Source organism: Anser anser (genome assembly GCF_964211835.1).
Source record: "Anser anser genome assembly, chromosome: 3".
NCBI classification, from domain to species: domain Eukaryota; kingdom Metazoa; phylum Chordata; class Aves; order Anseriformes; family Anatidae; genus Anser; species Anser anser.
The window spans coordinates 113,605,067-113,630,676 of NC_139722.1; the positions used below are offsets into that span (position 1 = coordinate 113,605,067).

Here is a 25,610-nt window from a genome sequence, read left to right on the forward strand (position 1 = left end):
GCTGGGACTGGGACTGGGTTTATGCAATTAAATAACATATACATATCAGTATCAGAAGGAAAAATTACACCAACAGATTTGGGGGCAGGTTCTCAGGAATAAGCATCCCCTTTCCCCTCAGCAAGATAGGAAAAATGTCACATATATTTGCAATCCCCTTCCTCACTCTTCTTTCCCCCTTCCCCTTCTTTTTGTCCTGATCACTCCATTTTCCTTTTCCAAATGCCCTTGTTCCTGTTTTGCTGCACTGCAACCATCATCTCTGATGGTCTGGCTCTGGGAGCCACAAAGAAAAGTACAATTAAAAACTAAAAATGAAGGTAAACACATCACAAGGTTTTCTAACGTGGTTGCAAAGGCGAACTATGTCCGTTGGAGCCGTAAATCAGATTTCTTTCAGAGCCTTACAGTAATCAGCATTGGCTGGCAGTCCAGCTGGGGCAGCTGGGGGGCAACTCTGGGGCTTCTTTCTTAAAAACTTGCACCTTTGTTTTGTATTTATGGAAAATCTATGGCAAAGAGCTTATTTCCTGACTATTTTTCCCCTGTTTCTGGGCATTTAGAATGGGTCATTCTAAACCAGCCGTGACTTGGTTGCCCAGAGGAAAGCATCATATCAGGGAGTTGTCCTGGCTGTGGGCTGGGGCTGGCGCCCCAGCAGGAACAGCCCCTTCACCACCTTGGTAAGAGAAGGCAGAAGCTGAATTGAGTGGGCTGAGGAGACGGCTTGCCCTGTGGCCCTGGGGTTTGTCAGACCCACTCATGCTGGTGCCGCTCCCTGCGGACAATCAGTGAGCTTTCCAGAGGCCAGGAACCCAGTCCCTTTGCCCTGCTGCTTTGCTGCTGTCCCAGCAGCAGTCTTGCTCGTGGGGTTGCTGCAGCAACGCAGCTCCACGCCCCTCAGCCTCTGCTAACGGAGTTTTCCTGCAGCTTCCCCCTGCATTTCCCCGGGCATGGCTTTTTCAGCTACTTTGCTTTAGAATTACTTTTGTCTCAAGCCCCAGAAGTTACAATTACTCTGGAGTAAACATATGTATAACCTGAAACACACATGTATATATGCATACACGTATAAACACTTGTATCAACGCACACGGCCACCACATACCCGTTTGTTTATCACCTCATATCTGTATATGTGCGCACAGGGACACACGCAAGTGTTTCTTTAAGCCTGCTTCTAGAAACACGACTGGCCGTGCTATGCAGCACTGGGCAGCTTGATGTCTTATTTAGCGTGGCCATAGCCAGCCTGTGGTGACATGAGCCAATAAAACATTGTTGATTCAAAGCTTAGTTCATGACGCCTCTAATCCTACGGCAGATAGCAAACAGATAACAGAGACACTCTAATTTTCCATAGTTTATTTGAGAATATAGAGGCAGATAATGTGCCACAGGGCAAATATGCATTATTGCTTTAAACAGGAATTAAAAAAAATGAAGAAAAAAAAAAAAAAGAAAATCCCGAGTCGCTTGAAAACATTTCGGAGGCATTTCCCAGCTCCGAGGCCAGCTTCTCCCTGGGAAGGTTGATGTGTGACACCTCGTGTGTTTCCTCCCTCATGCCGTTCTGGTTTCAGCCCCCCCAGGGGCTGTGAGATCGCTCCTTGGAGGGGCTGTTCACTGGACGAGGGGCTGTGCGTGGAGCAGGGCAAAGTGCCTGCATTGTCTGCTGTGGGGAGGTGGCTTGGGGCTGCTCAGGAGGCAGTCAGCAGAGCGGCGTGCATCCCTTTTGGTGATTGCAGGGACAGTGGCGCAGGCGAGCCTCGTGTTTGTTCCAGGGCCTCTCTGCAGATGAAATGAATCAGATTCCCTGGGCAAATATTTGACACATAGCACTTCTGTGTGTGTTGGCGAGTACGCAGGTATATAATAAGGTATGTAAACTGGGGCTTGGGCCTGTCATTTCCTATGATTTTGTGGCTGATGTAATGGCAGGGCTCAAAGGTGAGGAGAACAAGAAGCCTGCGGGCAAGATGCACAGCGTTTATCACTCCTGGTGCTGCATGGCTGAAGTTGTCAGCCTGGCCTGACCAGCAGCAATGGCAGGGCTCGAGCCATGTTCACACGTACCTGGCCAGAGCAAGAGACCCCCTCCTGAAGCGCAGCAGTAGGTGCTCTGCCTCTGGGGCTGCCAGGAGAGAAGCTGCACATCCCTGGCACCCAGCACTGCAGGGAGCTGCATGCCCCGACCCCTGCACCGCCACGCAGCCCCTGCACCACAAGCACAGCGGGCAGGCCGTGTGCTGGCATCCGCTCCTGTTTTATTGTTTTTTTCTTCTTCTTCTTTTTTTTTTCCAGCTCAGAAAACTTTCTTGTTGATTCTGACAGCTGGCTTGGCATGCCCCAGTCTGCTCCAGAGGGGTGTGTGGAGAAATGGCCTGACTCTGGAGCTTGTAACCATCCCAGTGACCCGCCCCCCCCCCCAAAAATACAAAACAAAACATCCCCACCAAGCATAAATTCATCTTAGAAATCATTATTTTGAGAAAAATTGCCTTTTTTCCACATTTTAAAAATTGAAAGTTTTGCCCAAAAGGCATGTGTGGAGGGAGTGCTGACAATCCATAAATGTTCCTAATTTTTGCCAAACAAAGCCTGCTGAACTTCATCTCCATTCCCAAATGTCAGACCTTTGTGTCTCAGAAATGATGGCTGATGAGATAAATTACCTCTTGCATCTCTGCTTTTTCATTTCTTCTTGAATTCAGCAACATTGCCAAAAACAAACAAACAAAAAACAGCTTCAGTGTAAAGATATATATGTGTATGTATATATATATATATATTTTTTTTTTTTTTGTGACTTTATGAGTGAAGATTTAAAGAACCCAGCCACATTTTCTCCTCCTCATGTGGACTTCTCCCATCCCTCGGCGCTTGCTGCCATGTTCAGCCATGGCCTTTCCACTGCGGTGTTTGGCATAGGATGCAGGAGTGGTGTTTGTCCGCTCGGCCAAGAAAAGAAGGTGGGACCAGCAATCCTGTTCCAGTTGGCTCGGCCAAGGCTGTAAGAAGTTTCCAAGGAGCGGCCACCAGTGAAGGTCCCCAGATTTGCCCTACGAATGGAATTGCTGCAGAGGCTGGGTCTTTTGGTGCTGGAGTGATCTCCAGCAGCGTGTTGGAGCCTGTTCTTCAGTGCGCTGCCATTTGCTTGGTGTACTGCAGGCTGGCTGAGCTTCCTGGCAGCTCCTTCACAGGGCTGTATCTGCATTCGGTCTGGTTTAGAAATGAGCACTACAGGTGCCATCGATGGGTTGAGCATCCATCTCAGGGCCCTGCAAGCACCTCTGTGACAGTCAGGTGGGGATTTTCAAAGCCATCAGCTTATTTCTGTGCTCTGCTGTGCCAAAGAAATGGGGTATTTTCAAGGCATTTGTCAGAAGCACCCTCCTGGAGCAATGCAGCATTCCCCTCTGGCAGCCCGGCCATGGTGCGAGGACATGCGCGGCGGTGCTGGGCAGCAGGAGGCTGCCTGGCCACGCACACAGACCTTTTGGCAGCACTTTCGGTGCAGCCGTGCGTGGTGCGTGGCTTGCACCCGCTGCGGGGTCCAGGCTCTGTTGACAGAGGCTTTTGTCAACACGAAGGTGTTGAAGGATGATGTGTTTGTGGAAGAAGTCACAAAGAGGTGAAAGATATCCCCTTCAAAAGTGCCTTGCCTAGGAAACCATTCACGTGTATTATTCAGCAGAAGCTGGGGGTGCGCTGGCTCGAGTGCCCTGTGCCCCCCATGCCTGTGCAGGGCCGGCATTGTGATCCCCACTCTGTAGGGGATGATGCTGATCAAAATCGATGCTGAGGCTGCTGCTGTGAACCCTGCCCAGGGCAGAAGGTGAAGAACCCAAAGTAGTCCTCCTGGTCCACCCTGTGCAGCCGCTCATGAGTGCAGGCATTGTGGCTGCCCCAGATTGTACCCGAGCACCCTAAGGCAGACCAATGGTGCTTATACTGTGCCAGACAACAGCAGATGACCACGAAAGAATGAAATGGGCTGTTTTCCCCATTAGGGCACTTGCGTTCTCTCTGCAGTTTTTTTTGTTTGTTTGTTTTTGGGGTTTTTTTGTTCATTTCCCCTAATAAATGATCCTGGGGAACTCACTCACCTTTTCTGTGCTTCTGGTTCTCTGCTCACTTCTCCCCATTTTGCTGATCCGGACAAGCTGTATGGCACAGAGCCTCCTCCGCAGTAGGGCTGTGGTTAGCACCCTTGGTCAGGACACCAAAAATTGCTGCAGAACGAGCAATGGGGAGCAGCTCTGTGGGTAGCCAAGCAAGCAGAGCTGGCGGCCAGAGGTTGGCTGTCCTGCCTCCTGCCCCCGTCTTCCCAGGGGATTTCACCCCTGAGCAGCAACTCTTATTGTAACTTCTGAGGGGAATGGGTCACTTCCAGGTTTATTGGGGGCTTTATTAAATCACAAGTTTATTTCACAAGTTTTCACTGGGAGAGCAGATCCATTGGAAGGAGCTGCATGCTTTGCTAAGTCCGCGCCTCCTCATTTTGCTCACTGCTCTGCTAAAGAACTCGGAAGAATTAAGTTAATTTTAAATATATATATATATATTTTTTTTTCCCATTTTCCCTCCAAATTTCACTTGTGCCCGATTTTCTGGCAGGGCACGGCCCCAGCCACAGCCTGCTGGCCCCGGGGATAGCTTTGTGCCTTGCCCGCAGGTGCAAGTGCAGCATGTAGGACCTCAGCCAGCATGCTCGTGCCGTGCCCTGCCTTGTTTCCTGTGGCAGCCTTGTCTCATCTAATCAGGGTCGGGGGAACAAACAGGAAAATAATCAGGGGCATAAAAGAAAATCAGCACAGCTTGGCAGTTCAGAACTGCGAAAGTTCTGGTCCATGATGTTTGAATTTTCACAAGGATGCATGTCAACTGGATGCAATCCCAACATGTTAAATGCAACTCTCGTCTAATTACATTGTTTCCGCTGATCTCTGATGAAATTATTTATATGTATAACAAGCGTGTTTGGCTGTAATAGTTTTAAACTTTATATGAATTTTCCATTTGCTTGTTTGCTAAAAAGAGACCAAACACTAGCAGGTTTGAGTTATTTTTTCCCCCCAATTAATTTTGTTTTTCTTTCACTCCCTCACATATATTTTTACTCTCTCCCTCCTCTCTGGTAGTGCCAACAGCAGAACAGGAAGGGTGGCTGGAGAGAGGCCAAATTTTGCTTCAGATCATTTCTCTTCAACACACACTGGTCTCTGAAAAACCAGATTCTGTTTGTCATTTGCTTTGCTCTCCCAGCATTGTGTCATGGCGATGGTATTGCTGATGGATTTCGAGCTTGCCTCGTAGAGCAGTGCACAAGGTTTTCATAAGCACATTAATCTTAAAAGAAAAACTGTCAGAAGCAAACAATACCCCTATGAATGATGTTGTAAAGACACATACTAACTCTAAACATCCATTACCAAAGAATATTAACTTATAGAAGAACTCCATTTCCTCTTACTCCTTTTTAATAGGTACCTGAAACTCAAAGTACTTCCACATTTAAAAATTTGCTCCGAGATTTGAAATTGTCCATGGAAAAGCCCCTTAGTGGGATCTTTTCCAGCGAAGCCCCAGCAAAGCGCATGTAGGGACGAGGAGGAGGGCGTCCTGTGGTGTGGGGCCAAGGGTGCTCCGCTGGGGTTTGCTCCCCCTGCAGGGGTCCCTTTGTGCCCCCAGGCCCTTGGCCTTGTCAGATACCAGCACTGCCCCATGGTGCATCGCCCAGCTGGCTTCACTAGCAGTCACCATGCTGGAGGAGGGAAAGCAGTGGTGGCACAGTGGCCACCGCCACTTCTCCGCTGCCTGGAAGTTGGTTTTCATGCACCCATGTTGGTGGCTCTGCGCACTCCCCCCCCACCCCACCCCCCAGCCCCAACACACACACACACTTTTTGTTCATAAGCAAGCAGCCTGTGTGGCAGAAATAAAACATCTGAGATCGCTTTAAATGTCACTTGGAGCCAAGCCAGGAGCATAGGCAAGGAAAAGCTGGTAGCTTGTTTTAATTTAATGGTGTTGAAGTGTTCTACTGCAATTAAGCATCTGAAAATTAAACAGAAACAGTCATTAAGTCTGGTGATACAAACCCACTAGACCAGAGAATATAAATTATTTCAAATGGTAAATGCCAAAGCAGTGTTTATGATAGGGATGTTTCCCCTTATTAGCCATTATCTGTTGTTTTAAATCAGAGGAATTTAATCCTGAGGAAATTAATCGCTGCAGATGTTGAATCCTGGAGTCGGAGCAGGTCACTCACTTACTGCAGGTTGCTAAAAGCGAGAGTCAGGGCTTGTGGCAGAGAAAATGCAGGACAGTGCAGGGGCTGCTGGCGCCCATCTCCCCGGGGAGTTCCCGTCCCTGTTTCCCCAGCCCTCCCGCCCCAGGGACAGGTGATGGGGCTTGCACCGAGCTCACTCTTGTGTCCAGAGGGCCTCTGCCCCCAAAAACTTGCTGTTCTCCGGCGGGTGTGCCCGTTCCCACCCTTTTCTGACTGACACACCACCAGGCCCCAAAATACAATGTGCCGTGGGCAGGACCCAGCCCACGGTCGCCTCCTACCTACGATGTTCATCCCTGCAGCACCATTACTGACGCACCAGGGAGCACAATATTGGTACCAGCGCACCAGGGAGCATGATATTGTTTGCAAACTGCAAATTGCAGCTCTTGGAAATTGGAGCAGAAACAGCCACATATCTTCATCTGCAGCAGAGCCCTTCCCCTGCACTGGCCGGACAACTCAGACCGACAACCTGGAAAAGTAAAACTTCAAATGTGCTCCATTTCTGTAGTATTTCTTTTACGAGCCTCAGCTTTGCTCTGCTGTGAACACAAGCCAAGCTCTGATTCAGGTAAGCACATAAGTGCTTGTTTAAATTCCTCGTCTTTCAGCACAAGCGTACGCTTACGTCTAACGGCCTTTGGTGAGACTTAAGCCTGGCTTTAAAGTTAAGCATGTGTTTTAAGTGCGTTCCTGCATTGGGGCTCTGAGATCCATTGACGTGAACAGAGAGATTCCCCATTGGCTTTAGTGGGATTTTTCTTGCCTGAAATGGAGTCCAGATCTCATGAAATAAATACCCACGTCTTTGTAGATGTGGAACCACATGGAGACTTATGAATACTTGTTCCCAGAAAAGGATCCAGCTTATTCATATGCCTACATCATGTGTATTAAATTCTCCTGACATCTACCACAATTCTAGCATATAAATGGAAAACAGAATAGATACTGTGCCCTGAAAGCACTTAGCTATTGATGCCGTTGAATTAATAGCAGGAAGCATTGTTTGCATGCAGCCTTTACAAATTGTGCTTACATTTTCCTCTTACATTGTCTCATTCACATTCTGCCCCAACTGCTGGCCCGGCTGGCCGCAGCCCCCAGCTAATGGGGAAACCCGACCTGTGGTGGCAGTGTTGACTTTCCTGGGGCTGTCCCCTGGGGACTAGAGAGCAGGATTTGGCCCTTGGTGCAGGTCCCGACAAGGCTGGAGTGCTGCTCGTCCCCCTGCTCCTGTCTGGCAAAGGAGGGACAGGCAGCAGCAGTGGGAGTGCAGGGGGATGGAGCTTGTGCCACGAGGGACCATACCTGCGTGCAGATAGATCTGAGCCTCCTGAGCGGAGCTGCTCGGAGCAGCCACCGGTCACGCCACTGTTTGTGCGGGAATTGCACGTGTCCCACAGCTCACGAGGACTCAGATAACCTGTGTGCTCGTCCTGTGGGATCGTGGCTTGGTTTGGAGCAGGAGCGGCAGAAAGGAGCCGCGATCTGCTTGCGGTTCGTGGTCCCCATCCCAGAGATGGCAGCCAGCGAATCAGATGTTCCCGTTTCAACACCCACCGCTCCTCCAACCTCCAGAAGTGCTACCAGAGATCAGTGGGAGTGCTGAAATAACTTGCAGCATATTTCATTTGCTTCTCAGACCTTGGGGTGATGCTCTGGCAGAGCGGGCTCCCTGGGAAGCAGGGGTCGTCTCCCCAAGGACGCCAACCACATCCCGTCTGCTGCTGCTGCTCCACATCCCAGCCAGCCACCCCCGCCCATTAGGATTAGACAAAGTTATGCAGGTTGAATCCTTGGGTGTGTTCTGCAAAAAGCCAGTAAGTCCCTCTGGTCTGGGGGGTGCCTGGGTGGCTACAGAGCAAGAAAGGGGCTCAGCTACGGTCTCAGGGGGCACCTTGTGCCTGCCCTGGTGCATCGAGTTGGACACAACACCTGGTTAAAATAACATCTGTGCCATCCCCATCCCACCACACACCAGCCAGAGCGGATCGGGGCTTGGCTTCTGCCTGCATGGACAAAAAAGGAGGCAGAGGTGAAGGGGGGCCAGGAGGAGACCAAGAGCTTCAGGGCACCACCAGCAGTGAGGTGCGGTTCAGAGCAGAGAGATCCCAAAATATTTAATCTTTTCCCTGTAATGAAAATCAAACTTTTCCAGCCATACAGGACTTGTCATTGTCTCTTACCTCAACTGTCAGAAAAATGCAGTTGGAAAACCATCTTTTGCATCTCAGAACATTTCTACTCAAATACCACACCACTGGAAAAAAGAAAAGAAAATTAAAAAAAGACCCTTTTTGCTCAGAGGGCTTTTTTTTTTCCTTTTCTCTTTTTTTTTTTTCTCTGGAGAAAGACTGCAATGAAAACAACTTATAGAGACATAAACAACTATTTTAACATCAGGAGGAGAAGGAAGAGAAGGAGGAGAAGGAGAAGGAGGAGGAGGAGAAGGAGGAGGAGGAGGAAGGGCTGTGCCTTGGTGCTGTTCACAGGAAGAGGTGCTCCAGGGCTGCAGAAACCGCTAGAATGAGCAACAAGGCAGCTCTTCACAGCCGAGCACTTTCTGTGCTGTAAATCCCATTTTATATCCCCCGTGTCACATAGAGGGAGGAATAAACACAGTTTTGAGATGATTATTCAGCGTCTTTATGATGGTTATAATGTTCTCTGCCGCTCACCTCACCCCTGCCTTGCCACCTCAGTGGATTTTCATATTGATACAAGTTTCTGCTGTGAAATGATCCCTGAAAAGAGTTTACCTGCCACTAAATGGCTCTGACATCGATGGGATGCTTTGGTACGGCCGTGTGAAACACAGCTCGTGGGCACCTAGAGCAGCAAGCCGTGCACACACCTTGCAGAGTGCCCTGCTCACAGCAGCTGTGGCTTGCTGTGCCGTGGCACAAAGGGCTGCAGAAGGAACCTCACGCTCTGTGAAACACACCCTGTTGTGTCCTTCATCACCTTTCTGCATGCCCCTTCTTTTTCCCCCCATTGTCCCTCCCCAGGATGCCACAGGGATGAGCAGATCCTGCGCACAGCCCACGGACACATCACCAGGAACGTGTGTCACCCTGCCCAAGCCCGCTGGGTGCTGACACTGCCCCAGAGCCTCGTGCCACAAAGCCTAGCCGCCTCCTGCACGAGCAAAGGTCTCCGAGCCCCCACTGATGCATCTGCTGCCGCTATTCTTTGTGCACAGGGTGCCAAACGCAACAAGTCAGCCGGGTGCTATTTCAGCCTCCTCGATGTGTTTTTCCATGAGTGCGACTGAATGTCCGCTCCTCTGCCAAGTGTACAGCCTTCCCACTTCATTATGGTCATGAGAAATCCATTTCAGTGCGAAAACAAAGGAATAGATTTAGCAGCCCTTCATTCCTCCTGTCTGCAAGCACGTGCAACGTTTGTTTGCAAAGTTTGGTGCAAGCTAATAACCTGATCATGCAAAGATTTACACTCAGGCAAAGACTTCCATATGGGCTTAATAGTAAGCCAGACCTTAATCTAAAGGAAAATACTATTAGTATTATTTTTGTTTCTCTTTCAGTGCACTGCAGGACCAATATCCACCAAAGGGAATGGAGGGGTGGCATTGATGCCACCAGTCTCAGGAGGACTTCTTGCCCGCAGAGGTGCTGGCCACCCCTGCAGTGCCCTGGGCACCTCTGGCTCCCAGCAGAGCCCCAGGGGTCACCAGCACCACGTGGGGCTGGGCGAGGCCTCGCAGGGGGCATATGGCATGGGGGCTTCCTCTTGCCCTGGGCAAGGCTGCAGGAGGATCTGGTGGGGACGCTGCCTCCAGCACTTGTCACGAGGTGGAAAAAAAGCAGGCAGCAAGGAAGTGCACAACGCAGGAGCTGAAAGGAGTTTTTCTGCAATGACCTCAGCAAACTGGGGAGCTCAAAAGCTCGGTGACACGCCACGTGCCTCCAGACCCGGGGGTGTACACACGTTTTCAACTGCCCCGAGCAGAAAGGGGGTGGCCGGGCACTGCAAGGCTGCGAGAGAGGGATGTCACTTGGCGGGGACAGCCTCTGCCGGGGCCCTGGCCACCCCCAGCACCCAGAGGTAGAGTGCAGGCAGAAGCCCCCCAGAGGGCACTCTGCAGGCTGGCCTCCCTGCGAGAAGCCATCCTGCTGCATCCCTCTGCATGTGGGCTCGGTTTCTGCCTTCAGCCCACTGCTCCTGCTTGCCGGTCCCCTCACATACGTCAGGCAGATGTCCCTGTCACCGCGTGAACTGCCCTGCAGTTGTCAAATTGTGTCGCCGAATCAGGCCAGCTGGGGGCCCACAGCAGTGCCCCCCTGTCGCTGACAGCAGACCAGTGCACATGGGCTGCATCTATCCCCCCTACTATCCACACGTTGCTCGGGACATTAAAATATATCTGAAATCCACCAAAGGTGACTTTCAAGTCTTTTTAAATGGTTTGCAGGCAGAAAAGGAGGAGGAAATGGTGATACTGTCAGAAAAAAAGGAAGGTAGGATACATCCATCGCTATTAATTTAAACAATGGTGATAATGTAAAATGATTTGTATTGTCCTCAGATCAACGTGTTTTGCACAAGAACTGGACAGAATTTATTAAGGATCCAGGGTCCTGGTATCATTTGCACTTTAAGAATCTGACCAGCACAGAGATCAACATTTAGTCTTTAAAAAAAAACAATAATCCAAACATAAAAATCTATTTTTTCTTCCCTTATGTGGAATTGAGAAGCCTTCTGGCTTGCAGCAGGGTGTATTTTCTACAGTTAAATTGCTTTTGACAAATGAAACCAAGTTATTGTTAATTACTCAACCTGTGGCCAAACCTGTGGCCAAACTGAAATATATGATTAAACAAAATGGCTCAGACAGCACAGTAAGCTTTGAAGAATGATTTTATTTTTGAGCTCTCCAAGCCTTTTCTTTAGAAAACAGAAAGCATTTTTTTTTTCATCACAGCAGGATACTTCAGCTCTCTATATTTAGCCGGTGTCAAAACACTCAAGAAAAAAATTGTCAGAAGTAATTTTGTGATCCTTCTGACACAAAAAGCACACGCACAGGCACTCAGATAATATTGCACTCCACTTTGCGAGAGAGAAACATTATGCTTTGCAGTGTGTCTGCTGTGAGCAGGCGCTCAGTTTGAACAGCCTGAAATAGGATTTTCTAATTTTGACTGATTGTGACAGAAAATGAACTCCATAACCATGACTAAACTAAATATTCCCTCTAAGAACCGCAGCAATTCTGACTCATTAATGGGTACAGAATAAATAATGGGGAAACACAGGGGAACCCCTACCTTTAACTATACTAATTGACAGCTGCCATGGTAGAGCAATGTTCTTGGTATTTCTACCACAAAAAATAAAACTAAACTAAAATTAAAAAAAACATAGCTACCTGTTTCACTGCCGCTACATTTTTCCAGCCAAACTAGCCGTGCGGCGATGCAGCCATGTGAAGCTCAGCCCCAGGAGCACTCGCCCTAAAAACGCCCCCACACCCACCCGTTACCTCAGCATGGGGGGCTCTGGGGCTTGAAAAAGGGAAAATGAGGAATAGGAAGAGGAAGAGGGGGACGGTGCCCCCCAGCCTGCCCCTCACTGGGGGTGGGGGTACAGGGGCTGCCCTCCCCTTGCTTTCACCCCAGCCTAATATTTTCCATGCTGGATCGTGAGCTCATGATGCTAAATCAAAACCGGAGGCAGGCGGGAGCGTCAATAAACCAAGAGGGCTGAGAGAGGAGAGGGGAAAGAAGGGGTGGAAGGGGGAAAAGGAGCCTGAGCAAATTAAAACCATCTCGGAGGCAGGGCGGGGGCAGGGAGGAGCCGCCCCGGGGGGTTGGGGGGGGGCAGGCCTGGGTACGCCGAGCCCGGTGCTGGGTCCTGCTCCCTGGTACCAGCTGCCGAGGGCGGCGCAGGGCTCCCAGCGGTGTCGGGCCGGCGCTGCTCCCTTCCCTAGCGGCTGCCGTCGGGCGGCCTCTGAGAGGGGGCGGGAGGGACCCCTGTGTCCGAGAGACCCCCTCTCTGCTCTGCCCCGGGCTGCCCGCAGGATCCTGGCCACTCAGCCCCACTCACTGCAGCCGCTGTCCTTCCTTCCTTTTCTTCCTCTCCCTTCTTCTTCCTCTCTTCTTTCTTCTTCCTTTCTTCTTCTTCCTCTTTTCATTTTTCTTTCTTTTCCTTTTTTTTTTGTTTTTCTATTTTTTACATTTTTTATTTTTCTTTTCTTCTTCTTGTTCTTGTTCCTTCTTTCCTTGTTCTTTCTTTTTTCTTTTTCCTTTTTTCTTTTCCCCTTTCTCCTCCCTTTTGTTTCTTCTTCCACTCTTCCCGTTTTTCTTTCATTTTCTTTTTCTTCTTCTTGTCATTCTTCATTTTCTTCATTTTCTTTTTCTTCTTTTCGTTCTTTGTTTTATTTCCATATTTTCATTTTTATTCGTTTTCTTCTTTTTCTTCCTCTTTTCGTTCTTCTTTGCTTTCGTCTATCCTTCCTCGTTTGCTCCCCTTCCCTGCCTGCTGTTTGCCCGCTGGCAGCAGGCCGGGCCGAGAGGACCCTTTCCCGTTCACATAAGGCCCGCAGTCACGTCCCCGACCCCCTAAGGCAGCCGAACTTCTCCTGCTCCTCCTGGCTAGCAGCCGGCGGAGCCACGGGCCGCCCGGCTGTGCGATGCTGCCCCGCAGCAGGTGCCCGGGGAGGGGCATATTTATTTCTTCAACCGCCCAGGGAAAGGCCCCCTGTCCCATCCCTGGCGGGATCCCACCCGCGGCTGCCCAGAGCCCCCACCGGCCCGGGGCGGATTTCTCCGCACTTCCCAACAGAGGGAGACAAGAGATTGGCCCGGCCGGGGGGCAGCGGTTGGGCTGGGGCCGGACCGGCTCGGGGAGCCCCAGTGGGTGCGGGCTGCTGCCCCTGCAGCGCTGCCACCCGCTCAGCCACGCCGTCGGGGGCTCGGGGCCGCCGCTGTGCCGGGTTTCCCAGCCAGCAAGGAACTCGGGAGGGTCCGTGGGGGCAGGAGCGGTGCCTGCTCGGCCGCCCCCGGGCAGGCCTCTGCCTCAGCCCGGCTCGGAGCAGGGCGTGGGCGAGCAGCGGCGGTGAGCCCCGCTGGGGGCTGGAGGCGGCCCGGGGGAAAAGGATGAGCCGCGAGGGGGACCGGGACTCCCAGACGCACCGGAAAAATTGTTCCGTCGGAATGACAGGGCAAGGAGAAAGAAAGCTCGCGTTCGCGGCCGCCTTTCGATTGCCTCCTTCCCGCATGCTGCAGGGAGCTTCTTCCGTCCTGTTCGGGCGGCCGAGGAAGGGAAACTCCTGGCCACGGTGCACCCGGGCCCTGCAGCCGGGGAGGGCTAAGAGGGGGGAAAGCAAACGCGGGGCACCCACCCCTTCGCAATGCTTAACTGCTTTTTAATCGATCCGCTCCACTCTCCCGAAGACGGATTCCCAGCTCTCGGGCGGCACTGCCTGCTGCGGCCCCACCGTGTGCGCAGGGGTTTAATCCCCCGGGGGGGGGGCGGGGGGGGGGCGAGGAGAGGGGGCCCGGGGAGGGCTTGTAGCCATGCCCGTCCCCGAGTGGCCTCCGCACCGCGGGCCGCAGACGCCGTTTGCGCTCCCACGCGAGCCGGGTTCGCCCTCCGGCCGTTTACACGCGGCGGCGGTACCGGCGCAATTAACGCCTGCTGCTCGTTAGGGAAAGGCCCCTTCGGGGGGGGGGGGTGGGGTGGGGTGGCAGCGGCTGCCCTGCCCGGGCCGTCGGCGGCGAGGCCGGATCCGGGGCGGCCGGCGGGCCCAGCCCCGCGTCCTGCCGCATCCCGAAGCGCAGGAACGGGGCCGCGGCGGGCGATGCCCGCGGCTGCCTGCGAGGCGATTGCCCCCTTCTCCCTCCAGCCTTTCGGCCGTCTGCGTACAAACACTCACGATCTTTCGATCTGTCTTTCCGGGGGGGGACACGCAAAAATCAACCAAACCTCAGCGCTCGGCGCTCGCCCCACCCGCGTTTCACGAGGCTGCTCTCCTGTGTTAGCTGCCGGTGAGAGAGCGGGGCGGATTTCAGTGCGGGCAGAGCAGCGGCAGGCTTCGGGGAACCCCAGACGTCTCCGGCCCGGCCCGGCCTCCCGCTGCCCCCTCGATGCCCCCCCCACGTGTCCGTGTCCCGCGGCGGCCGTCGGGGCTGCGGGCTAGAGGCGGCGCAGGTGCGCGTCCCGGCCCCGTCCCGCGTGGGAACAGGCGCGGGAGGGGTCCGGGGGGTTCCCGCCGCCTCGGACGGGGGGCGGGGGGACCCCGCTCCGCCTTCCCTCGGTCCGGTACCGGGCGGGGGGCGCCCCGGGGGGGAGACGGACCGGGGGAAGGCGCCGGCGGCCCCCGGGCGGGGAGCGGTGGCCGCGCCGGGGCGCTCGCCCCGAGGGGGCGGGCGGAGGGAGCCGGCCCCCCCCGGGCCGCGGCCATTTAGGAGCGGGCGGGAGCCAATGGGCGGCCGCGGGGCGCCTCCAGCGTGACGGCCGGGATTGACGTGGTTCCCACGTCAAATTGATCCCAAGTAGCGGCGGGGGCTCCCCGCGAACGGGGAACCGGCGCGACGCCGCCAGGACAGCCCCGCGGCCGCCGCCCCCCGCCGGCCGCCCCCAGCCGGCGCGGCCGGGCCGCCCCCCTCCGCGGTCCCGCGCCCTCTATGCCGGGCCGGCGGCGGCGGCGGCTGCGGCTGCGGAGCGGCGGGCCGGCGGCGCCCCCTCCCCGGGCTGCGCGGCGCTCCCCCGGTACCGGGCGATGGGTAAGCGCGGGCGGCCGCGGGGAGGGCTGGGACCGGGCCGGGCGGCGCCGCGACCCGCCGCGGTTTCGCTTTGCGGGCGGGGGGGCGCGGGGGGGGGCCGGCGGGCGCCGGGACCGACCCCGGCCCGCCGCCGGGACCGGGGCCGGGACCGGGATCGGGACGGGGACAGGGACTGGGACTGCGCGGCCGCGCTGAGCAGAGGCCGGGCTGCGGAGCGGCTTCTGTGGGCCGTCGTGGCGGCTGGTCCCGGCGTGGGAGAGCGCTCTGCTCTGCCCGACTTCATGGTCCCCTTCCTTCTCCCTTCTCTCTGCTGTTCTGCTCTTTTCTTGCTTTTAATTTTTCTTTCTCTTTCTTTCTTTTCTTTCTTTTCTTTCTTCTTTCTTTCCTTTTTCTTTCTTTCTTTTTTTTCTTTCTTTCTTTTCTTTCTTCTTTCTTTTCTTTCTTTTCTTTTCTTTTCTTTCTTTCTTTCTTTCTTTCTTTCTTTCTTTCTTTCTTTCTTTCTTTCTTTCTCTCTCTCTCTTTCTCTCTCTCTTTCTCTCTCTTTCTTTTTCTCTTTCTTTCTTTCGTTTTCTTTCTTTCGTTTTCTTTCTTTCTTTCTTCCTTTCTTTCCTTTCCTTCTCTCGCTCCTTCTCTCAGTCCCCCTTCTCTTTCTCTTTTTGCTTTCCCCTTTGTTTCTCCATTTCTTCCTTCCCCCCTTCTCACTCTTTTTCCCTTTCTTTTTCTATTTTTTTCTATTTTTTCTTCCTCTCCTCTCCTCTCCTCTCCTCTCCTCTCCTCTCCTCTCCTCTCCTCTCCTCTCCTCTCCTCTCCTCTCCTCTCCTCTCCTCTCCTCTCCTCTCCTCTCCTCTCCTCTCCTCTCCTCTCCTCTCCTCTCCTCTCCTCTCCTCTCCTCTCCCTCTCCTCTCCCTCTCCTCTCCCTCTCCTCTCCCTCTCCTCTCCCTCTCCTCTCCCTCTCCTCTCCCTCTCCTCTCCTCTCCCACTGTCCCAGTCTCCTTAGATGTGAGCTGGCCAGACTGCCCAAGGGGCATGGCTTTCGCAGACTCGTTTCTGCGCCCCCTCCGCCCCTTCCCACCAGTGCCCTTACCCCTGCTCCCCTGCCCTGCTCCTGGTGCCCGCCGCCGGTAACGCTGTGTCCCGGCCCGGCGTGGCCCGGCCCCGGCAGAGCACACATACGGGGAGGTGAACCAGCTGGGCGGCGTGTTCGTCAACGGGCGGCCGCTGCCCAACGCCATCCGGCTCCGGATCGTGGAGCTGGCGCAGCTCGGCATCCGGCCCTGCGACATCAGCCGCCAGCTCCGCGTCTCACACGGCTGCGTCAGCAAGATCCTGGCCCGCTACAACGAGACGGGCTCCATCCTGCCTGGGGCCATCGGTGGCAGCAAGCCACGGGTCACCACCCCCAATGTGGTCAAGCACATCCGCGACTACAAGCAGGGCGACCCCGGCATCTTCGCCTGGGAGATCCGTGACCGGCTGCTGGCGGACGGCGTCTGCGACAAATACAACGTGCCCTCGGTCAGCTCCATCAGCAGGATCCTGCGGAACAAGATTGGGAGCCTCTCCCAGCCTGGCCCCTACGATGGCAGCAAGCAGCCACCCCCCCAGCCTGCGCTGCCCTACAACCACATCTACCAGTACCCCTACCCCAGCCCCATGGCCTCGCCGGCCGCCAAGATGGGCACCCACCCCGGCGCGCCCGTCGCGGCGGCCCATGTCAGCCTGCCCCGCTCCTGGCCGTCGGCTCACTCTGTCACCAACATCCTGGGCATCCGGACCTTCATGGAGCAGACGGGTGGGTACTGCGACAGGCGCGCTCTCGGGCCGCAGCCCTGCCTCGCGCTGCCCTGGGAGCGCCGGGCTCGGCAGGCATCGGCCCTTCCCCACCCGGCGAGCAGCTCTCCCTGGCCCGGGCTTTGGGGGATTTGTTTTGTTTTATTTTATTTTATTTTGTTTCATTTTATTTTTTTGATCTCCGCACCCCGCGCCGGCAGGACGGAGCGGTGGGGCCAGATGCGGCGAGGCTCAGACATCTTGAACTTTTTATGAAAAATGTGGAAAATATTTTCGTAGGATGATAGATTGCCGACCGCAAATTCGGAGCCCTGAATTTCCCTTTGCAAATAAAAAAAAAACAAAAAAAACGGAGGGGGTGGGGGTAAAAAGGGGGGGAAAACAAGCCAGGGGAGGGAAAAAAGCAGGGAAAGAGGGGAAAGCAAATGGCTTCTGAGAGCTGGGCGGCACGGCGGATCTCTGCGGGCGTCCCCCAAGAAATCTGCCCGTTTTTTTAGAGAAGGAAGAAGGCCAGAGGCGCGTCTTTTCGAATGGATGTCACTGCAGCCCCGAGCCCCGGCCCGGTTTTCCCGCCGGCTCCGGGGTAGGGCGGGGGGCGAGTCCTTTTATCCTCCCCAAACCCGGGTAAATCAACCGCATGCATTCCCCTCTGCGCAATCATTCATCTTTAAAAATTCCGATGTCACTTTTATAAATCTCCTTCGCCAAGAGAGAGGAGTCGGGCCTCCTAAATTATGGAGAGCAGGAAAGTGCCGGGGTGGCGGGCAGAGCCGGACGGGGGTGCCGCGCCTCGGCTAGCTGGGGCAGCGCAGCGGGGCCGGCAGCGGGGCCCCTCCGCGGCTGTCCGCGGAGCTCCCCCGGCCGGGGGGCGAGGGCCGAGGCTAACGGCGCCGCGGCTCTGTCCCGCCCAGGGGCGCTGGCCGGCACCGAGGGCTCTGCCTACCCCCCCAAAATGGAAGACTGGCCCGGCGTCAACAGGACGGCCTTTCCCCCGGCCCAGCCCGTCAACGGCATCGACAAGGCTGCGGCGGACGGGGACATCAAGTACCCGCAGGTACCGGGCGGGGGGCGGCGGGCGCCGGGGGCGCCGCCGGGACGCCGCCGCCCCGTGCCCGACGCGTGTCTGTGCCCGTCCCCAGCCCGCCCCGGGGCTCTCCTCCGTGGGCAGCTTCCTCCCGGCCTGCGCCTATCCCCCCTCCAACCAGCACGGCGTCTACGGCGGCCCCGGCGGCTACATCCCCCCTGGCCACCCCTGGCAGCCGCAGAGCAGCCCCTTGGGCCACCACGGCCCCGGCGTGGCGGTGCACGGCGGCGACCTGGCCAGCGCGATGGCGTTCAAGCAGCCCGGCAGGGAAGGTGAGCGGGGGCCGGGGGGCACGGGGGGCCGGGAGCAGAAAGGGACGGCGGGGGGGACCTGGTTCGCCCCGACGGGGCGGCGGAGAGCCCCCCGGCCGGGTGTTCGATGGCCCCGAATCGTGGCAGAGCATCCCAGGGGGTGGGGGACGGGAAACCATTTTTTCCTCGCCGTGTGCCACCGCCCGCGCTGGGAACGGCCGAGGAAGCGGCGCGACCCAGGGCCAGCCCTCGCCTTTCCATGCCTGTATCCCGCAGACTTCGCGGGCCCGCAGCGCCGTGCGGGCAGAGCTGCAGCCGCTCGGCCCAGCAGCGGGGTCCCCCGCAGCCCCCCGGAGCGCCGTGCCAAGGGCAGCCTCGCTGCTCCCCTGCCAGCCCGGGGAGAGGGCAGCAGTTATCAGCGTGATAAATAAATCTTCCCCGCTCCCCGCCGCAGGCAGCACTCAGATGAAGTCTGTATGCGGAGCACGCGTTTGCTCTGAACGCCTTTACCAGCGGCTGCTAATTGGGACACTGCTTTTATCTCCTGTTAATTATTTCGGTTCAGTTATCGGAGCTTTATTTCCTTGATAGGTGGTTTCGTTTAAGAAATCCCAGCTCATCTGTTCTGGATATAAAATCCCCGTCAATATCTTTCTTTTTCGTGGTATTCGACTTTCTAATATTTTTCACATTTGTAATTCATTTCCCACTTATTAGTTCATTTCTTTATTCTATTTTTTTATACGACCTTTTACCGTTTCTATCTAACTACGGGAACCTGCTGTGACTTATATCAGTCATCTCAGGGATGAATAATTGCAAGTATCAATGGCTGAAAATGGACAATAGTAAACCTATTTTTTTGTTTAAAATAAAGGAAACGAAAAGTGAGAAAGGGATGGAGTGAGTAGAGAAAAAAAAGGAAAGGAAAAAGAGAAAGGAGAGCAAGAAAGAAGAAAGCAAAAGAAAGAAGGGGAAAGAAAGGAAAGAAGAAAAATAAAGCGAAAGAAAGTGAAAGAAAGCGAAAGGAAGAGAGAGAAAGAAAAAAAATGTAGAAAGAACGAGAGAGAGAAAAAAAATGAAAGGAAAAGGAAACAAATGATGGAGGAAAGATGCCTTTTTAAGTGACTCTCTCACTTTTTAAGTGACTCGGAGGCTGAATTTTCTGACTTGGCGATCCTCAAGCTGTCCCAGTCCCAGCCCGCGGACTTTATTTAATTTAATTTAATTTAATTTAATTTAATTTAATTTAATTTTTATACATTTATTTTTTATACATTTATACATTTATTTTTTATACATTTTTTCCCCTTGCCTTTGGATCGAATTTCTGGTTCGGCTCTGTTAGACCCGGGGCCAGGCAAAGCCGGGTTACCTGGGCAGTGGCCCGAGGGTGCCTGGGGGCCGGGGAGGTCCAGGGGATCTGGGGCTGTGCAGGAGGGTCCGGGGGGCTTTGTGCCAGCAGTGGCCGCGCTCCGCTCAGGGGGGCAGCCCCATGCCGCCCGCTTCTGCTGGCCCAGAGCGGGGGGAACAGGCAGGCAGGGAAGGGAGCAAAGGAAAGAACAGAGAAGGGAGAAAGGGGAGGTCGGCCGGGATATTTCACCCTCTTGCTCAGACCTGTTCTGATTTCACTGCTGTCGCTCTCCCGCAAGGTCCCCTTGAAGTGAAAAAAAGGTTTACGATTGTCTGTTTTCAGCCCCTGCCCCGTGCCCACGTCCGCAGCAGCCCCGGGGCTTTTCGCACCCCCTGCCTGCCCCCATGGCGCGTACAGGGGCGGTGCGGCGGTTGCACGGGTCCTGGGGCCGTGCCGAGCTCACAAGGAGTTTAAGCCCAGCCGGCACTGATGGCGGGCCCATCCCCTCTCCCCTTCCCCTCCTTTCCCCTCCGATTTCTCCCTGCCGCTCTCTCTGCCGCTCCCTGTGCAGCACAGGACCTGTCTCTGCATCCAAGACAGGGCTCAAACCTGACATCCGGACCCTTGCCCTGCCTGCATCAGCACCCCGCTATATGACTGTTAATGCACGCCGAAAAACATGCAGAAAAAGAGCCTGTGCCCCCAAATGCTCCCCCTGCCCCTCAAAGAGCTGGAGCCCCAGAAAAAGGCAGTGCGGGGACGGCTCTCTCCCTGGTCTGGTGACAAGGCGTGACTCCACCCCCATGGCAAATCAGGGAAACCTGTGCAGGTGGGCAGGGAGGTGAGCAGCCCGGGGACAGGGCAGGACTCGGTGCCTTTCTCCAGCAGGCTGTGGAAGCACAAGAGCCGGGTCCAGATCACCTCCCGGGCAGATGGCAGAGGGTGTCTGTCCCCACTGCGGTCCCTGTCGCTTGGGAGATGCATCTCCCCTTCCCTCCCTGTTTCCCCGGGAAAGTTGGAGGCTGGTAATCCACTGCTCTGCTGTTGTCTTTCTTTCCCCCTCTATTCTTCTTGCAGCCACAGACAGAAAAACTGCCAGCCCTGCGGGCAAATCTCCAGACCCTCTGAACACTATCCACGGACTCTCAATCCCAGCCTCCTCTTCCTAGAGCCGTGGAGCAGCAGTCAAGGGATGGTCACCCTCGGATCAAGCGCCTACAAACTGTAACCGAACTGTTCCTGAAGTGCCACTGCCTCCAGCAGGTGCCTGCGGAGACAAGGAGGCCGGTGTGAGGCTGGAGAGAGGTTACAGCCTCCCATGGCAAATCCCCACTCCAGGGAACACGGTCGGGACACTCACACTACCCAGAGGGACACGTTACCTCCATCGGATCAGAAAGGGGTGACAGAAGAGGCTCAGCCTTCCATCTTTATTTTGTCCTTTTTTTTTTTTTTTTTCCCCTCCTCGCTCTCAGTTTTTTCTCTCTCTCCTCCCTGCTGTCTCTGAAGACTGCCAGACGTGGAGCAGCGGGGGCCTCCATCCCCAGCCTCTGCTCGGCGCATCCTGGGCTCTGTCCCCCCCTCGGGAGTGCATCTCCTCCAGGGAGGAACCTGCAGCTGGCCATACAGTGTGCCGAAGCACTCTCCTTGCAAGACTTCTGCCCCAGAGTGTAAATGGACAAATAAGCCACAACTTTTATGATATATTTTTATAATAACAAACCTTAATAAAAAGTGACTACCATGCGCTTCCGGCATCCTTCCCCAGTGCGGACCCAAATGTGGGGCAGCAGGAATTGCAGGTGCATTGCAGCCCAGGGCGGCCCTGCGGCAGGGGTCTGTGCCCCCACTGGATGCAGAGCGGTGCTTTGGGGCTGCCCCCTTGCAGCCCACACACCGGGGTCTGTGCCTCCCCTCCTGTCCATCTGGCTCGGGTGCAACCAGAATGGGCTCTGCTGGGCTTTTGAATTCCCTGGCTCCACCAGCCGCTGCCATTGGCTTTGGTCCCTGCATTGTCTGGAGAAGGGGAAGGTCCTCCAGTGGGGCAGGGAGGAAATATCCTGGCAGCAGAATACACGCCTGGCTTTCTGCAGAGAGCGTGTCTTTGTGGGAGGGAGGCAGAATGATGCCAAATTCGACATCCCACCCCGGGAAATTATTTTGCCTTCAACCTTAGGGTGGCAAAATTCAGTTTTGCCTCTGCCGCTACGAAGCCTCCAGCCAGAGCTGGTCTTTGCAACTGACTACAAAGCACGGGAGGGGAAGGAGGGAATTGTAAGCAGGCGAGAGTGCTGTCCCAGGGCCAGGCCTGCCTCCCGCACTGCCACAGGGTACATTTTAAAGGATGCGAGGATGGAAGAGTCACCTGAGAGAGATGCTGACAGCTCTCACTAAGTCTAGGCTTATCCACATAAAGCTACATTAGAGCATGGGTGAGACCAGCCCTAGAAAAGAGGAGTGACAGAAACACCCCTAAAGTGCAAATGCACACACGGGGCCTCTGTCTCCCGATTGCTGCAGGAGAAACACAGTCCCTCACAGGGAAGAGAGAAAAACCTGAGCAGAAATTAGGATGGCCGAGCACTGTCCCTGCAGGGACTCTGCTGGTCTGGGAGGCCAAAGGAGCCCTTTGCACACCCAGCCCTTAAACCTTGCCACGTAGGGCCTGAAGAAGCTCAGCCATCCTCTAGGACGTGGGAACCTGGTTGCCCCCAGGGTGTCCCCGTGGTGTCCCTGGCTCACCCTGCCCCTGAACAGGATGAACAGGGTTCTTCTGGCCAAGCTCAGCCCTGGGCTCAAGCTCTCTGCGGGACAGATCTGCTGGCATCCCCTGGGAGCAGCTCGGTGCCCCATTTAGACCAGCCCCCCCCCCCCACCTCACCACAGCCCCTGGTGGCCCCATGGCAGAGTCACATCCCCAGAGGGGTCAGACTGAGTGCCCTGTGTCCCCATCCCTCTGGCTGCTGAGAAGCCTTCTGCTGGGCAGCCAGCGCATTGGACTGGCATCCCGTTGGGATGGGTGCGAGCTGCCAGTGCTCTCGGGAAGCCACCTGAAGCCCCCGGCGACACTTCGCGCCCACCTCAGCCCCGATCCCCATCACCCCAGATAGCTGCCTGCCCTGCAGGCCCCACTGCAGTGGCCGCACACTTCAGGCTGGATTTGCCACCAGAGGGAGACCCTATTGTTCTGCAGACACGTGAAAGGAGCCTGCTGCAAGCTGCAAGGAAGGGTTCGCTTTCCCAGCTGGGGAACAGAGGGACGCGAGGGGATGTGCCCAGTCACACCAAACCTGCCTTGCCGCAGGTATAGGGAGAAGGTGTCACAAAGAGCTGCAGCACAAAGCCACGGGACGATGCCTGCAGCCAGGCACAGAGCAGAGCCAGGGAGCAGAGCGAAGCATGCCGCGCAGTGGCAGAGTGGCTTTCATCGTCTGGCTTCTGCCTTCTGTTTTGTGCTTGTCTCTTTGACTGTCGGTAGCCTTTATTAAAGATGCAATTCTAACAATCATGACTATGGAAGGGACTTCTCATTAAAAAAAAAAAAAAGTTTGCCTGGGCATTGTTTCAGCCGTCGGGTTTAACTCAGGCTTCTGAAAGCTTGTAGCTGTCTGAACTTTTCCTGTGCTTTGCTGGGTGAGAGAGGAACCTTGACACCGGGACCAGGCACCTGCCCCCAGGCACCCCAAGCCTGCTCCCCGCTGCCCTTGCCCAGTGCCATTCATGGTGCAGACGGAGCAGCCAAAGAGCAAAACCCGGTGGGCTGTCCCCGCAGTGATCCACCATCACGTGCTGGGGCAGGTCATGACACCGTGGCTTGGTGTTCCCTGCAGAGGGGGTCAAGGAGAAACCTTGCTGGGTGGGAGAACCCCCATGGCAGCCGTGTGTCCCCCAGAAGCAAGCCTCATTGCGCCCCACGCTGCCTTGCTGCGAGGCTCTGCCTTGCTGGGTCTGCAGGCAGTGACACCTGCCTCAGATGAGGGGGAACATGGGACTGAGCGGGGCTTTTGAAGCCACAAAAAGCCTGTTTTCTAGAGCAAAACAGGCACTCCAGCTCACAGGTCAGCAGCAGGACACAAGTGCTGATGGCCTCAGCAGCAGCAGGTGCCACGGAGACTGCCGGCACTCCCAGTAAGAAATGCAGACATTTCCAGCTGGAAATGTAATGGGCAGCATGTCACTGTGGGGAAATTTGCCACAGCAAGTGCCTTCCTAAGGCTGACAGCAGCAGAGAAAGAAGTAGTGTGAAGTGGGAGGAAAATGAGCTGGAGTAGATCACGGAGTTCTGAGAAAAAAAAAGGAAAAATAGATTGTTTTGCCTATGATGGTAATGTCAATGACAACAATTACTGTCACTCTGAATATTTATTCAGCATGACAGCCTCGGGTTGGAAGTCCTGGGAGTTTGGGGTTCTGTCCCTGGTCTGCACAGAGGAGCTGGTGGAAGGAACACCACCGTCACCCAGCCCCAGCCTCTCCTCCTCGTGCCCAGGGGGAGGCCAGGCTGATTCAAGCAGCTGCTGTGAGACAGGACCTGCAGAGGTGGTGGGAAGGAGGCCGGGGTGGGGATCTGAGGGGCGCAGGGACTGGAGCTGCTGAGAAGCGGACAGCTCGCACCTTTGAACCTCCCCAGGGTTATCGCTGGTGCAGAATTTCCTTCCCTTCTGCAAAAGGACAAAGAGCTACAGAAGTTGTGATAATGTCCGCAGAATGATGCTGTTCTGCTTTTTGATGCTTTTTGCTGGCCTTGGGGCCAGCAGCCATGTGGAGCACCCCTGGCAAATTCAGTGCTTACCCCGTGCAGCTCAGCACCCCATTGCAGTGAAATGCTGAGAGCAAAAGCCCCCAACAAATTGCAAAGTAAAATTGGCAGCAAAAACACCTCCCAAGCAGGGCTACATCAGTGCTGCTCTGATTCTTGGCTACCCAGGCTCGCAGCAAATTCCTCTCTGCAGTGGGCAGGCTGACACAATCGAGAGAAAATTGGACTTGATCGGAGCGGAACTTTCTGAATTTATTGGAACAAAGCGAGAGGGTGGAAACAATCCATTTTGACACTTTTTCACTGACAATTTTGTCAAAATCGATACCATCCCTCAGAACATGTCAATTTTGATGAAATGGCATTTTCTGATGGAAAAAATTAGGTTGAAACTGTTTCCATCAGCTCTACCTGACCCATATATCTTTAGCACCGTTTCTTTTGAGAGCGTGACGCAGCATGGAGAACGTTACAGACCTTGTTCTAAGACCTGCACTTTGTTTCTGGAGACTCACTGGTGGACCACATATTTATTTTCTTTTTAGCATGTTAAGAATCATAAAGATTTAAAAACATCACTCTGGCTGGAAACAAGCCGTGCCGTGGGAGTGGGGCTTGCAGATGTTTGGCACGAGTACAGACCGCAGTTGCTCTCGCAAGGTCTGCCCGCATCGCCCAGTGCTTTCAGCCGCCAGCTGCAGCGGTGCGAGCGCTGTGCACGCACCCGCCTGCACAATGCCACTGTGCTGCTCGCCGTGTGGCCACGTGCTCCCAAGGGCTGGTGTTTTCCAGGCTCCAACCTGGCTCTCAGCACCATGGCTCTGCTAAGGCACCGTCCCCTGGATTTTAGGGCACTGCAGGCATGGCCCTGTTGGTAACTCATTCTGCAGGGCCACAAACACCTGCTTGAGTGGTGTCACTGGAGATTAGGCTGGCCAAAGACCTGGCCCTCACGTGGGATCAGTTTTCAGTAAATGTTAGTTATGTTTGAAAACAGCCTATATACAATTTTCAAACTGTGACTGGTTCAAATGTTTGAGGTCTTTGTAACTAGATCCTCGTCCTCCTGCATGAGCATTTGCAGGAGGACGCACAAGAATACGTGCCCTGCTCTCCCTGGCTTTCAGCAGAAGTCACAAACCAAACCATCATTTGCAAATTTATAAGCCTTCCCACAATTGCATAAGTCGTTTTTGAAAATGGGACATTGATTCCCAAATTGCTCAGGCACTTCATAGCATTTCCTCCTAAATAGCCTTTTGGGCACTCAGCCCGTCGGGGGCTGGATGGAGCCCAGGGCTGCGTTTTGCATGC

General features: G+C 54.8%; 1 protein-coding gene across 1 annotated transcript; it reads left to right on the plus strand.

Annotated features, from left to right (window-relative positions):
• The first annotated feature begins 14,802 nt into the window (after nucleotides 1-14,802).
• On the plus strand, nucleotides 14,803-23,605 carry PAX1 (paired box 1). The gene is made up of 5 exons (XM_083830516.1): nucleotides 14,803-15,057; nucleotides 16,220-16,849; nucleotides 17,760-17,902; nucleotides 17,988-18,204; nucleotides 20,615-23,605. The coding sequence occupies exons 1-5, from the start codon at nucleotides 15,054-15,056 to the stop codon at nucleotides 20,704-20,706; spliced, it is 1,086 nt and encodes a 361-aa protein (XP_083686642.1). The 5' UTR covers nucleotides 14,803-15,053; the 3' UTR covers nucleotides 20,707-23,605.
• Nucleotides 23,606-25,610: the final 2,005 nt, after the last annotated feature.

Bases quoted from the DNA above. Each gene is read 5' to 3' on its own strand.
- PAX1 (XM_083830516.1), top strand. The intron at 16,850-17,759 runs GTGGGTACTGCG...TGTCCCGCCCAG, and splicing joins GACCTTCATGGAGCAGACGG to GGGCGCTGGCCGGCACCGAG. The intron at 17,903-17,987 runs GTACCGGGCGGG...GCCCGTCCCCAG, and splicing joins GGGACATCAAGTACCCGCAG to CCCGCCCCGGGGCTCTCCTC.